This window comes from Oncorhynchus nerka, linkage group LG14 (assembly GCF_034236695.1).
Source record: "Oncorhynchus nerka isolate Pitt River linkage group LG14, Oner_Uvic_2.0, whole genome shotgun sequence".
NCBI lineage: Eukaryota > Metazoa > Chordata > Actinopteri > Salmoniformes > Salmonidae > Oncorhynchus > Oncorhynchus nerka.
Genome location: NC_088409.1, coordinates 105,179,350 through 105,192,754, shown reverse-complemented (window position 1 = coordinate 105,192,754; position 13,405 = coordinate 105,179,350). Strand labels below are relative to the sequence as shown.

Genomic DNA, 13,405 nt, shown 5'->3' with positions numbered 1-13,405 from the left:
AGTCTGTTTATTAATCCTAGCCTGGTGTTCCAGTCTGTTAATTAATCCTAGCCTGGTGTTCCAGTCTGTTTATTAATCCTAGTCTGGTGTTCCAGTCTGTTTTATTAATCCTAGCCTGGTGTTCCAGTCTGTTTATTAATCCTAGCCTGGTGTTCCAGTCTGTTTATTAGTCCTAGCCTGGTGCTCCAGTCTCTTTATGAATCCTAGCCTGGTGTTCCAGTCTGTTTACTGGTCCTAGTCTGGTGTTCCAGTCTGTTTTATTAATCCTAGCCTGGTGTTCCAGTCTGTTTATTAATCCTAGCCTGGTGTTCCAGTCTGTTTATTAATCCTAGCCTGGTGTTCCAGTCTGTTTATTGGTCCTAGCCTGGTGTTCCAGTCTGTTTATTGGTCCTAGCCTGGTGTTCCAGTCTGTTTATTGGTCCTAGCCTGGTGTTCCAGTCTGTTTATTAATCCTAGCCTGGTGTTCCAGTCTGTTTATTAATCCTAGTCTGGTGTTCCAGTCTGTTTTATTAATCCTAGCCTGGTGTTCCAGTCTGTTTATTAATCCTAGCCTGGTGTTCCAGTCTGTTTATTAGTCCTAGCCTGGTGCTCCAGTCTCTGTATGAATCCTAGCCTGGTGTTCCAGTCTGTTTATGAATCCTAGCCTGGTGTTCCAGTCTGTTTATTATCCCTCGTCGGGTGTTCCAGTCTTTTGTTCCAGTCTGCCTGGAAGCAGTTTATACATACAGTTAATTCTGAAAATATTCAAACCCCTTGACATTTTCCAAATTTTGCTATGTTACAGCCTTATTCTAAAATTGATTTAATAAATGTTTTTCCTCATCAATCAACACACAATACCCCGAAATGACAAAGCGAAAACATATATAAAATAGCTCATTTTAAAATTCAGACCCATTGATATGAGTGTTACGTAGACGCTGCGAGTCAAGAATCAAGAACAGGGGGTGGATTTAATAATACAAAAAACATGGAACAATACAAACAAGAGTCTGGACATGAGAAACACAACTAATACTGGCTGGGGAAGGAACCAAAGGGAGTGACAGATATAGGAGAGGTAATCATAGAAGTGATGGAGTCCAGGTGAGTCTCATGAGGTGCAGGAGCGCGTAACGATGGTGTCAGGTGTGTGTAACAATAAGTAAACTAGCGACAATGAGAGCAGAGAGGAGGAGAGGGAATAGACATGACAGTACCCCCTCCCTGATGCGTGGCTCAGGCCGCAGGACGCCTACCAGAGGAATGGTCCCAATGACCACCTCTGATGAGGCACGGGAACCTGAAGAGCCAGCTGAGGCGTGGGAACCTGAAGAGCCAGCTGAGGCGCGGGAACCTGAAGAGCCAGCTGAAGCGCGGGGACCTGAAGAGCCAGCTGAAGCGCGGGGACCTGAAGAGCCAGCTGAGGCTTGGAAGCCTGATGGGATGGCTGAGGTATCCCCAGTTGCATTGACAATGGAAGCCTGATGAGCCAACCAAGGCTTGAGAACCTGACGAGCCAGCTGAGGCATCCCCGGTTGCTTTGACAGTGGCCCTTGTACCCGACGTCACCAGCAAAAAATATGTTTTTTTTTAAATCCCTGTTGCTTCCATTTTTTGAGGCTGTATTCTGTAACGCAGACGCTGGGCGTCAGGAATCAAACACAGGGGTGGATTTAATAATACAAAAAACATGGAACAATACAAAACAAGCGTCTGGACATGAGAAACACAACTAATACTGGCTGGGGAAGGAACCAAAGGGAGTGACAGATATAGGAGAGGTAATCATAGAAGTGATGGAGTCCAGGTGAGTCTCATGAGGTGCAGGAGCACGTAACGATGGTGAAAGGTGTGTGTAACAATAAGTAAACTAGCGACAATGAGAGCAGAGAGGAGGAGAGGGAGTAGACATGAAAATGAGACTCAAAATATAGCTCAAGTCAATCCTGTTTCCTTTGATCATCCTTGAGATGCTTCTACAACTTGATTGGAGTCCAACTGTGGTAAATTAAATTGATTGTACATTATTTGGAAAGGCACACACCTGTCTATATAAGGTCCCACAGTTGACAGTGCATGTCAGAGCAAAAACCAAGCCATGAGGTCGAAGGAATTGTCCGTAGAGCTCCGAGACAGGATTGTGTTGAGGCACAGATCTGGGGAAGGGCTCATTGAAGGTCCCCAAGAACACAGTGATCTCCATCATTCTGAAATGGAAGAAGTTTGGAACCACCAATACTCTTCCTAGAGCTGGCTGCCCGGCCAAACTGAGCAATGGGGGTAGAAAAGGCCTTGGTCAAGGAGGTGACCAAGAACCCAATTGTCACTGAGAGAGCTTCAGAGTTCCTCTGTGGATATGGTAGAACCTTCCAGAAGGACAACCATCTCTGCAACACTCCACCAAGCAGGCCTTTATGGCAGAGTGGCCAGATGGAAGCCACTCCTCAATTAAAGCCACATAACAGCCCGCTTGGAGTTTTCCAAAAGGCACCTAAAGGACTCTCAGACAATGAGAAACATATATACAGTAGACAGGTGTGTGCCTTTCCAAATCATGTCCAATCATTTGAATTTACCACAGGTGGACAATTAAGTTATAGAAACATCTCAAGGATGATCAATGGAAATAGGATGCACCTGAGCTAAATTCATTGCAAAAAGTCTGAATACATATCTAAATAAGGTATTTTTGTTCCAGTTTTTTGTTGAATAAATTTGCTACAATTTCCCATTATGGGGTATTGTGTGTCGATTAATGAGTAAAACAAAATACTGAAAATTTGAAATGGGTCTGAATACTTTCTGAATGCACTGTATATACTGTACATATAAGGTGACCTGGAAGTAACAGTAGGTTCCAGGCCTCCAACAGCCATGCTGTGACTGTATTTGACCAATTGAAACACGCTAGTAATTACAGAAGCACATTAGTTTGATTTGGGCTCAGTGTCTGTCTTACCTGAAGAGGTGAGTACTCTGACCTGGGAGCTGGTTGCTCCCTCTCCCCCCTCACTCACCGCCCGCACCTCAATGATGTATGTGCCCCCCTCAGGGAGAGAGAGGACAGCCGAGGGGGTGATGGTCCTCATTACCTGATGGTGGACACGCCCCTCCTGGCTCAATAACACCTGTAGCAGGACAATAAATAAATAAACGAATCAACGGTGGACAAGCTCATCTCAAGACCACTCGACAACTGTAGTCGGACACGCAAACAAACAATCAATCAATTAACCAATTCATCAATCAGGTAATTAATTAATCAAATAATTATCAATGTTGGACACACCCCTCCTGACCCAATAACCCCTCCTGACCCAATAACCCCTCCTGACCCAATAACCCCTCCAGCAGGACACACCCCTCCTGACCCAATAACCCCTCCTGACCCATTAACCCCTCCTGACCCAATAACCCCTCCTGACCCAATAACCCCTCCTGACCCAATAACCCCTCCTGACCCAATAACCCCTCCTGACCCAATAACCCCTCCTGACCCATTAACCCCTCCTGACCCAATAACCCCTCCTGACCCAATAACCCCTCCTGACCCAATAACCCCTCCAGCAGGACACACCCCTCCTGACCCAATAACCCCTCCTGACCCATTAACCCCTCCTGACCCAATAACCCCTCCTGACCCAATAACCCCTCCTGACCCAATAACCCCTCCAGCAGGACACACCCCTCCTGACCCAATAACCCCTCCTGACCCAATAACCCCTCCTGACCCAATAACCCCTCCTGACCCATTAACCCCTCCTGACCCAATAACCCCTCCTGACCCAATAACCCCTCCTGACCCAATAACCCCTCCAGCAGGACACACCCTTCCTGACCCAATAACCCCTCCTGACCCAATAACCCCTCCTGACCCAATAACCCCTCCTGACCCATTAACCCCTCCTGACCCATTAACCCCTCCTGACCCAATAACCCCTCCTGACCCAATAACCCCTCCTGACCCAATAACCCTGACCCAATAACTCCTCCTGACCCAATAACCCCTCCTGACCCAATAACCCCTCCTGACCCAATAACCCCTCCTGACCCAATAACCCCTCCTGACCCAATAACCCTCCTGACCCAATAACCCCTCCTGACCCAATAACCCCTCCTGACCCAATAACACCTCCTGACCCAATAACCCCTCCTGACCCAATAACCCCTCCTGACCCAATAACCCCTCCTGACCCAATAACCCCTCCTGACCCCAATAACCCCTCCTGACCCAATAACCCTTCCTGACCCAATAACCCCTCCTGACCCAATAACCCCTCCTGACCCAATAACCCCTCCTGACCCAATAACCCCTCCTGACCCAATAACCCCTCCTGACCCAATAACACCTCCAGTTGGACACAAACAACAATATGGTTGAGACTGCTGATATCATATATCTAAATTAATGACTTTATTTGTGAGTAAAGAACGTCTATTTCTTCCGAGTTTGACGACTCCTATCTTTATAAGAGTTGAGCACAACATCTCCAGTTGTGAATATAACCTTGGTTCCACGACGAGGAGAATACATTACACAAGATAACAGAAAAAGAAAACCCCTATGTTTCTACAGACACTGTCTTATTCCTGCAGCCACATACACAATGTTTCAGTTGCAATAGCCTTCCTATTGTTGTATACATGTTAGCTATGTTAATTCAGTGGGTCACTCTGCAGAACTAATAATACATAAACGTATGCTGGGCCTGTGGTTACTGGCTCCAGAGTGGTAATGGTGTTGGCTAAAGGCAGATGGTCTGTCTCTGGATAGTTTATGTATAAGGTGTATTGTACCAGGTAAGATGACTGAGAAGTTGACAACACATTCTCATTTACAGCAACAATCAAAGGAAAAGTAGCAGGGAAGATGAGAGGGGTTGGATGAGTAAGCTGGGGTTGATTAGGTGGCTATATTATGGTGGAGGCGATAGCGCCCACAACAGTATGGCATTGGTTGAAGCTAGGGCCAATAGTATGGCATTGGTTGAAAGTAGGGCTAATAAAATAGCATTGGTTGAAGCTAGGGCGAAAAGTAGGACACTGGTTGAAGCTAGAGCATTGGTTGAAGCTATGGCCAATAGAAGGGCATTGGTTGAAGCTAGAGCATTGGTTGAAGATAGTGCCAATAGGATTGCATTGGTTGAATTTAGGGCTAATAGTAAGGCATTTGTTGAAGCTAGGGCATTGGTTGAAGCTATGGCCAATAGAATTGCATTGGATGAAAGTAGGGCTAATAAAATAGCATTGGTTGAAGCTAGGGCGAAAAGTAGGACATTGGTTGAAGCTAGAGCATTGGTTGAAGCTAGGGCCAATATAATTGCATTGGTTGAAGCTAGGGCCAATAGTATGGCATTGGTTGAAAGTAGGGCTAATAAAATAGCATTGGTTGAAGCTAGGGCGAAAAGTAGGACATTGGTTGAAGCTAGAGCATTGGTTGAAGCTAGGGCCAATAGGATTGCATTGGTTGAAGCTAGGGCTAATAGTAAGGCATTTGTTGAAGCTAGGGCATTGGTTGAAGCTATGGCCAATAGAATTGCATTGGATGAAAGTAGGGCTAATAAAATAGCATTGGTTGAAGCTAGGGCGAAAAGTAGGACATTGGTTGAAGCTAGAGCATTGGTTGAAGCTAGGGCCAATATAATTGCATTGGTTGAAGCTAGGGCCAATAGTATGGCATTGGTTGAAAGTAGGGCTAATAAAATAGCATTGGTTGAAGCTAGGGCGAAAAGTAGGACATTGGTTGAAGCTAGAGCATTGGTTGAAGCTAGGGCCAATAGGATTGCATTGGTTGAAGCTAGGGCTAATAGTAAGGCATTTGTTGAAGCTAGGGCATTGGTTGAAGCTATGGCCAATAGAATTGCATTGGTTGAAGCTAGGGCCAATAGTAGGGCATTGGTTGAAGCTAGGGCATTGGTTGAATCTATGGCCAATAGAATTGCATTGGTTGAAGCTAGGGCCAGAGTATGGCATTGGTTGAAGCTAGGGCCAATAGTTGGGCATTCGTTGAAGGTAGGGCATTGGTTGAAGCTAGGGCTAATGGTATGGCATTGGTTGAAGATAGGGCTAATAGCAAGGCATTGGTTGAAGCTAGGGCAAATAATATGGCATTGGTGGAAGCTATGGCTAATAGTATGGCATTGGTTGAAGCTAGGTCATTGCTTCAAGCTAGAGTTAATAGTCGGGCATTGGTTGAAACTAGGGTATTGGTTGAAGCTTGGGCCAATAGTAGGGAATTTTTTGAAGCTTGGGCTAATGGTATGAGCTTGGTGGAAGCTGGGGTAATGGTATGGCATTGGTTGAAGCTAGGGCCAATGGAAGGACATTGGTTGAAGCTAGGGCATTGGTTATAGCTAGGGCCAATAGTAGGGCATTGGTTGAAAGTAGGGCTAATAAAATAGCATTGGTTGAAGCTAGGGCGAAAAGTAGGACATTGGTTGAAGCTAGAGCATTGGTTGAAGCTAGGGCCAATAGGATTGCATTGGTTGAAGCTAGGGCTAATAGTAAGGCATTTGTTGAAGCTAGGGCATTGGTTGAAGCTATGGCCAATAGAATTGCATTGGATGAAAGTAGGGCTAATAAAATAGCATTGGTTGAAGCTAGGGCGAAAAGTAGGACATTGGTTGAAGCTAGAGCATTGGTTGAAGCTAGCCAATATAATTGCATTAGTTGAAGCTAGGGCCAATAGTATGGCATTGGTTGAAAGTAGGGCTAATAAAATAGCATTGGTTGAAGCTAGGGCGAAAAGTAGGACATTGGTTGAAGCTAGAGCATTGGTTGAAGCTAGGGCCAATAGGATTGCATTGGTTGAAGCTAGGGCTAATAGTAAGGCATTTGTTGAAGCTAGGGCATTGGTTGAAGCTATGGCCAATAGAATTGCATTGGTTGAAGCTAGGGCCAATAGTAGGGCATTGGTTGAAGCTAGGGCATTGGTTGAATCTATGGCCAATAGAATTGCATTGGTTGAAGCTAGGGCCAGAGTATGGCATTGGTTGAAGCTAGGGCCAATAGTTGGGCATTCGTTGAAGGTAGGGCATTGGTTGAAGCTAGGGCTAATGGTATGGCATTGGTTGAAGATAGGGCTAATAGCAAGGCATTGGTTGAAGCTAGGGCAAATAATATGGCATTGGTGGAAGCTATGGCTAATAGTATGGCATTGGTTGAAGCTAGGTCATTGCTTCAAGCTAGAGTTAATAGTCGGGCATTGGTTGAAACTAGGGTATTGGTTGAAGCTTGGGCCAATAGTAGGGAATTTTTTGAAGCTTGGGCTAATGGTATGAGCTTGGTGGAAGCTGGGGTAATGGTATGGCATTGGTTGAAGCTAGGGCCAATGGAAGGACATTGGTTGAAGCTAGGGCATTGGTTATAGCTAGGGCCAATAGTAGGGCATTGGTTGAAGGTAGGGCATAGGTTGAAGCTAGGGCTAATGGTATGGCATTGGTTGAAACTAGGGCCAATAGTAGGGCATTAGTTGAAGCTAGGGCATTGTTTGAAGCTAGGGCATTGGTTGAAGCTAGGGCCAATAGGATAGCATTAGTTGAATCTAAGGCAATAGCATGGCATTGGTTGAAGCTTGGGCCAATAATATTGCATTGGTGGAAGCTAGGGCTAATGGTATGGCATTGTTTGAAGGTAGGGCCAATATGGCATTGGTTGAAGTTCTAGGGGCAATAGTAGGGCATTGGTTGAAGCTAGGACTAATAGTAGGGCATTGGTTGAAGCTAGGGCTAATAGTATGGCATTGGTTGAAGCTAGGTCATTGGTTCAAGCTAGAGCTAATAGTACGGCATTGGTTGAAGCTAGGGTATTGGTTGAAGCTTGGGCCAATAGTAGGGAATTGGCTGTAGCTAGGGCTAATGTTATGGCATTGGTTGTAGCTAGGGCTAATAGTATGGCATTGGTAAAAGCTGGGGTAATATTATGGCATTGGTGGAAGCTAGGGCTAATGGTATGGCATTGGTTGAAGCTAGGGTCAATAGGATTGCATTGGTTGAATCTATGGCAATAGCATGGCATTGTTTGAAACTTGGGCCAATAGTAGGGCATTGGTTGAAGCTAGGACTAATAGTATGGCATTGGGGCAGAGTTACACATTTTTACCGCGTCAGCTCAGGGATTCGATCCAGCGACCTTTCAGTTTCTTGCCCAATTCTCTAACCACTAGGCTACCTGCCACCCCACAGTATGTGTAATTTATCACTCTCACATGCTAATTTATGTCCATTAAGAACCAACAATGTGCTACCTTTTCTAAAACCGAGACCAGCAACTCGGTTGCTGCACAACAGCACAACAGCAGCTAGCTAGTAGCAGGCTAGCAGCTGTAGCTAGCTAGCTAACACCAGTCAGATGAGAAGCAAGCCACAAAGAGGCAGGCTAGCTAGATATATTTATCTTTGGAAAGTTTTTCATATGGATGTAGTCAGTTTGAGAAGGTTTGAATCCTAAGCAACCTGCCTTCACATAGTTTGAAGTACAATAGACCAACATGGTAGTAGGTAGTAGGTCAAAGCTGTGTGCTGGAAAAAACCTTGGTAGAGCATGGGCTTCAGACCAATGCATACTTCTCACTTAAAACCTAGTTTTTTGTTTATAATACAATATGATAGTATTATTGGATGAGTTAGCTGGGGATGATTAAGAGACGATATACATTAAGATAGTATGGTTGGATGAGTTAGCTGGGGATGATTAAGAGACTATATACATTAAGATAGTATGGTTGGATGAGTTAGCTGGGGATGATTAAGAGACTATATACATTAAGATAGTATGGTTGGATGAGTCAGCTGGGGATGATTAAGAGACTATATACAGTATGATAGTATGGTTGGATGAGTCAGCTGGGGATGATTAAGAGACTATATACAGTATGGTTGGATGAGTTAGCTGGGGATGATTAAGAGACTATATACAGTATGGTTGGATGAGTTAGCTGGGGATGATTAAGAGACTATATACAGTATGGTTGGATGAGTTAGCTGGGGATGATTAAGAGACTATATACAGTATGATAGTATTATTGGATGAGTTAGCTGGGGATGATTAAGAGACTATATACAGTATGATAGTATGGTTGGATGAGTCAGCTGGGGATGATTAAGAGACTATATACAGTATGGTTGGATGAGTTAGCTGGGGATGATTAAGAGACTATATACAGTATGGTTGGATGAGTTAGCTGGGGATGATTAAGAGACTATATACAGTATGGTTGGATGAGTTAGCTGGGGATGATTAAGAGACTATATACAGTATGGTTGGATGAGTTAGCTGGGGATGATTAAGAGACTATATACAGTACCATAGTATGGTTAGATGAGTTAGCTGGGGATGATTAAGAGACTATATACAGTATGGTTGGATGAGTTAGCTGGGGATGAGTAAGATACTATATACAGTATGGTTGGATGAGTTAGCTGGGGATGAGTAAGATACTATATACAGTATGGTTGGATGAGTTAGCTGGGGATGAGTAAGAGACTATATACAGTATGGTTGGATGAGTTAGCTGGGGATGAGTAAGATACTATATACAGTATGGTTGGATGAGTCAGCTGGGGATGAGTAAGATACTATATACAGTATGGTTGGATGAGTCAGCTGGGGATGAGTAAGATACTATATACAGTATGGTTGGATGAGTTAGCTGGGGATGAGTAAGATACTATATACAGTATGGTTGGATGAGTTAGCTGGGGATGATTAGGAGACTATATACAGTATGGTTTGATGAGTTAGCTGGGGATGAGTAAGAGACTATATACAGTATGGTTGGATGAGTCAGCTGGGGATGAGTAAGAGACTATATACAGTATGGTTGGATGAGTTAGCTAGGGATGATTAGGAGCCCATAATAGTAAAATGGTCAGATTTTGCATTGAGCCAGGACAACGGGTCAGGATTGGCATTGAGGCAGGACACCGGGTCAGGATTGGCATTGAGCCAGGACAACGGGTCAGGATTGGCATTGAGCCAGGACAACGGGTCAGGATTGGCATTGAGCCAGGACAACGGGTCAGGATTGGCATTGAGCCAGGACAACGGGTCAGGATTGTCATTGAGCCAGGACACCAGGTCAGGATTGGCATTGAGCCAGGACAACGGGTCAGGATTGGCATTGAGCCAGGACAACGGGTCAGGATTGGCATTGAGCCAGGACAACGGGTCAGGATTGGCATTGAGCCAGGACAACGGGTCAGGATTGGCATTGAGCCAGGACACCAGGTCAGGATTGGCATTGAGCCAGGACAACGGGTCAGGATTGGCATTGAGCCAGGACAACGGGGCAGGATTGGCATTGAGCCAGGACACCGGGTCAGGATTGGCATTGAGCCAGGACACCAGGTCAGGATTGGCATTGAGCCAGGACAACGGGTCAGGATTGGCATTGAGCCAGGACACCAGGTCAGGATTGGCATTGAGCCAGGACACCAGGTCAGGATTGGCATTGAGCCAGGACACCAGGTCAGGATTGGCATTGAGCCAGGACACCAGGTCAGGATTGGCATTGAGCCAGGACAACGGGTCAGGATTGGCATTGAGCCAGGACAACGGGTCAGGATTGGCATTGAGCCAGGACACCAGGTCAGGATTGGCATTGAGCCAGGACAACGGGTCAGGATTGGCATTGAGCCAGGACAACGGGTCAGGATTGGCATTGAGCCAGGACAACGGGTCAGGATTGGCATTGAGCCAGGACACCAGGTCAGGATTGGCATTGAGCCAGGACAACGGGTCAGGATTGGCATTGAGCCAGGACAACGGGTCAGGATTGGCATTGAGCCAGGACAACGGGTCAGGATTGGCATTGAGCCAGCACACCAGGTCAGGATTGGCATTGAGCCAGGACACCAGGTCAGGATTGGCATTGAGCCAGGACACCAGGTCAGGATTGGCATTGAGCCAGGACACCAGGTCAGGATTGGCATTGAGCCAGGACACCAGGTCAGGATTGTCATTGAGCCAGGACAACGGGTCAGGATTGGCATTGAGCCAGGACACCAGCTCCAAGATAGGATGAGTATTGAGCCAGGACACCGGCTCCTAGATAGGATGAGTATTGAGCCAGGACACCGGCTCCTAGATAGGATGAGTATTGAGCCAGGACACCGGCTCCTAGATAGGATGAGTATTGAGCCAGGACACCGGCTCCTAGATAGGATGAGTATTGAGCCAGGACACCGGCTCCAAGATAGGATGAGTATTGAGCCAGGACACCGGCTCCTAGATTGGATGAGTATTGAGCCAGGACACCGGCTCCTAGATAGGATGAGTATTGAGCCAGGACACTGGCTCCTAGATAGGATGAGTATTGAGCCAGGACACCGGCTCCTAGATGGGATGAGTACTGAGCCAGGACACCGGCTCCTAGATAGGATGAGTATTGAGCCAGGACACCGGCTCTTAGATAGGATGAGTATTGAGCCAGGACACCGGCTCCTAGATTGGATGAGTATTGAGCCAGGACACCGGCTCCTAGATAGGATGAGTATTGAGCCAGGACACCAGCTCCAAGATAGGATGAGTATTGAGCCAGGACACCGGCTCCTAGATAGGATGAGAATGAGCTGAGTATTGTAAGGTGAGCGTACCTTGTATCCTATGACATCTGACTCGTTGTCTTTGGACTTGACCGGCTCCCAGTTTAGAGACACGTTAGTTCCTTCCTGAATCCACATGAGGTTAGCTGGAGGCTGGACTGGAGCTGATTAGAAAGCACAGAGATCAATTAACAATACAACTAAATACAAGCACAGGGAGTTTTAATCTATTTGGTCTATTGTGGTGCATTTCTGTTTCTTGGGTGCACAATAAAATATAATATGTTTAATAGTAATCAATCAAATGTATTTATAAAGCCCTTCTTACATCAGCTGATGTCAAAAAGTGCTGTACAGAAACCCAGCCTAAAACCCCAAACAGCAAGCAATGCAGGTGTAGAAGCACGGTGGCTAGGAAAAACTCCCTAGAAAGGCAGGAACCTAGGAAGAAACCTAGAGAGGAACCAGGCTATGAGGGGTGGCCAGTCCTCTTCTGGCTGTGCCGGGTGGAGATTATAACAGAACATGGCCAAGATGTTCACATATCGAATGAGAAAATGTCTCCATATCAGAATCAGCATCAGAATCACCTTTAATTGGCAAGTACATTTAACTGTACCAGGAATTTGATTTGCATATGCAGATATATCAAAGAAGTGAATGTCTCTTTATACAGTATGGTTGGTATGAGGGAATGTATTAACATACAGTATGGTTGGTATGAGGGAATGTATTAACATACAGTATGGTTGGTATGAGGGAATGTATTAACATACAGTATGGTTGGTATGAGGGAATGTATTAACATACAGTATGGTTGGTATGAGGGAATATATTAACATACCATATGGTTGGTATGAGGGAATGTATTAACATACCATATGGTTGGTATGAGGGAATGTATTAACATACAGTATGGTTGGTATGAGGGAATGTATTAACATACAGTATGGTTGGTATGAGGGAATGTATTAACATACAGTATGGTTGGTATGAGGGAATGTATTAACATACAGTATGGTTGGTATGAGGAATGTATTAACATACAGTATGGTTGGTATGAGGGAATGTATTAACATACCGTATGGTTGGTATGAGGGAATGTATTAACATACAGTATGGTTGGTATGAGGGAATGTATTAACATACAGTATGGTTGGTATGAGGGAATGTATTAACATACAGTATGGCTGGTATGAGGGAATGTATTAACATACCGTATGGTTGGTATGAGGGAATGTATTAACATACAGTATGGTTGGTATGAGGGAATGTATTAACATACAGTATGGTTGGTATGAGGGAATGTATTAACATACAGTATGGTTGGTATGAGGGAATGTATTAACATACAGTATGGTTGGTATGAGGGAATGTATTAACATACAGTATGGTTGGTATGAGGGAATGTATTAACATACAGTATGGTTGGTATGAGGGAATGTATTTACATACAGTATGGTTGGTATGAGGGAATGTATTTACATACAGTATGGTTGGTATGAGGGAATGTATTAACATACAGTATGGTTGGTATGAGGGAATGTATTAACATACCGTATGGTTGGTATGAGGGAATGTATTAACATACCGTATGGTTGGTATGAGGGAATGTATTAACATACCGTATGGTTGGTATGAGGGAATGTATTAACATACCGTATGGTTGGTATGAGGGAATGTATTAACATACCGTATGGTTGGTATGAGGGAATGTATTAACATACAGTTTGATTGGTATGAGGGAATGTATTAACATACAGTATGGTTGGTATGAGGGAATGTATTAACATACAGTATGGTTGGTATGAGGGAATGTATTAACATACAGTATGGTTGGTATGAGGGAATGTATTAACATACAGTATGGTTGGTATGAG

At 44.9% G+C, this 13,405-nt stretch overlaps 1 protein-coding gene across 1 annotated transcript in view; it reads right to left on the bottom strand.

Moving 5' to 3' along the window:
* The window catches only part of LOC115115930 (contactin-5), a gene marked incomplete at its 5' end in the record, with an annotated part of 417,179 nt that overhangs the window by 11,435 nt on the left and 392,339 nt on the right, over positions 1-13,405 (bottom strand). Inside the window, 2 exons of the mRNA XM_065000650.1 lie at positions 2,942-3,110; positions 11,577-11,689. Of these exons, the coding sequence (XP_064856722.1) occupies positions 2,942-3,110; positions 11,577-11,689 (282 nt within the window). The remainder of the gene's footprint in view (positions 1-2,941; positions 3,111-11,576; positions 11,690-13,405) is intronic.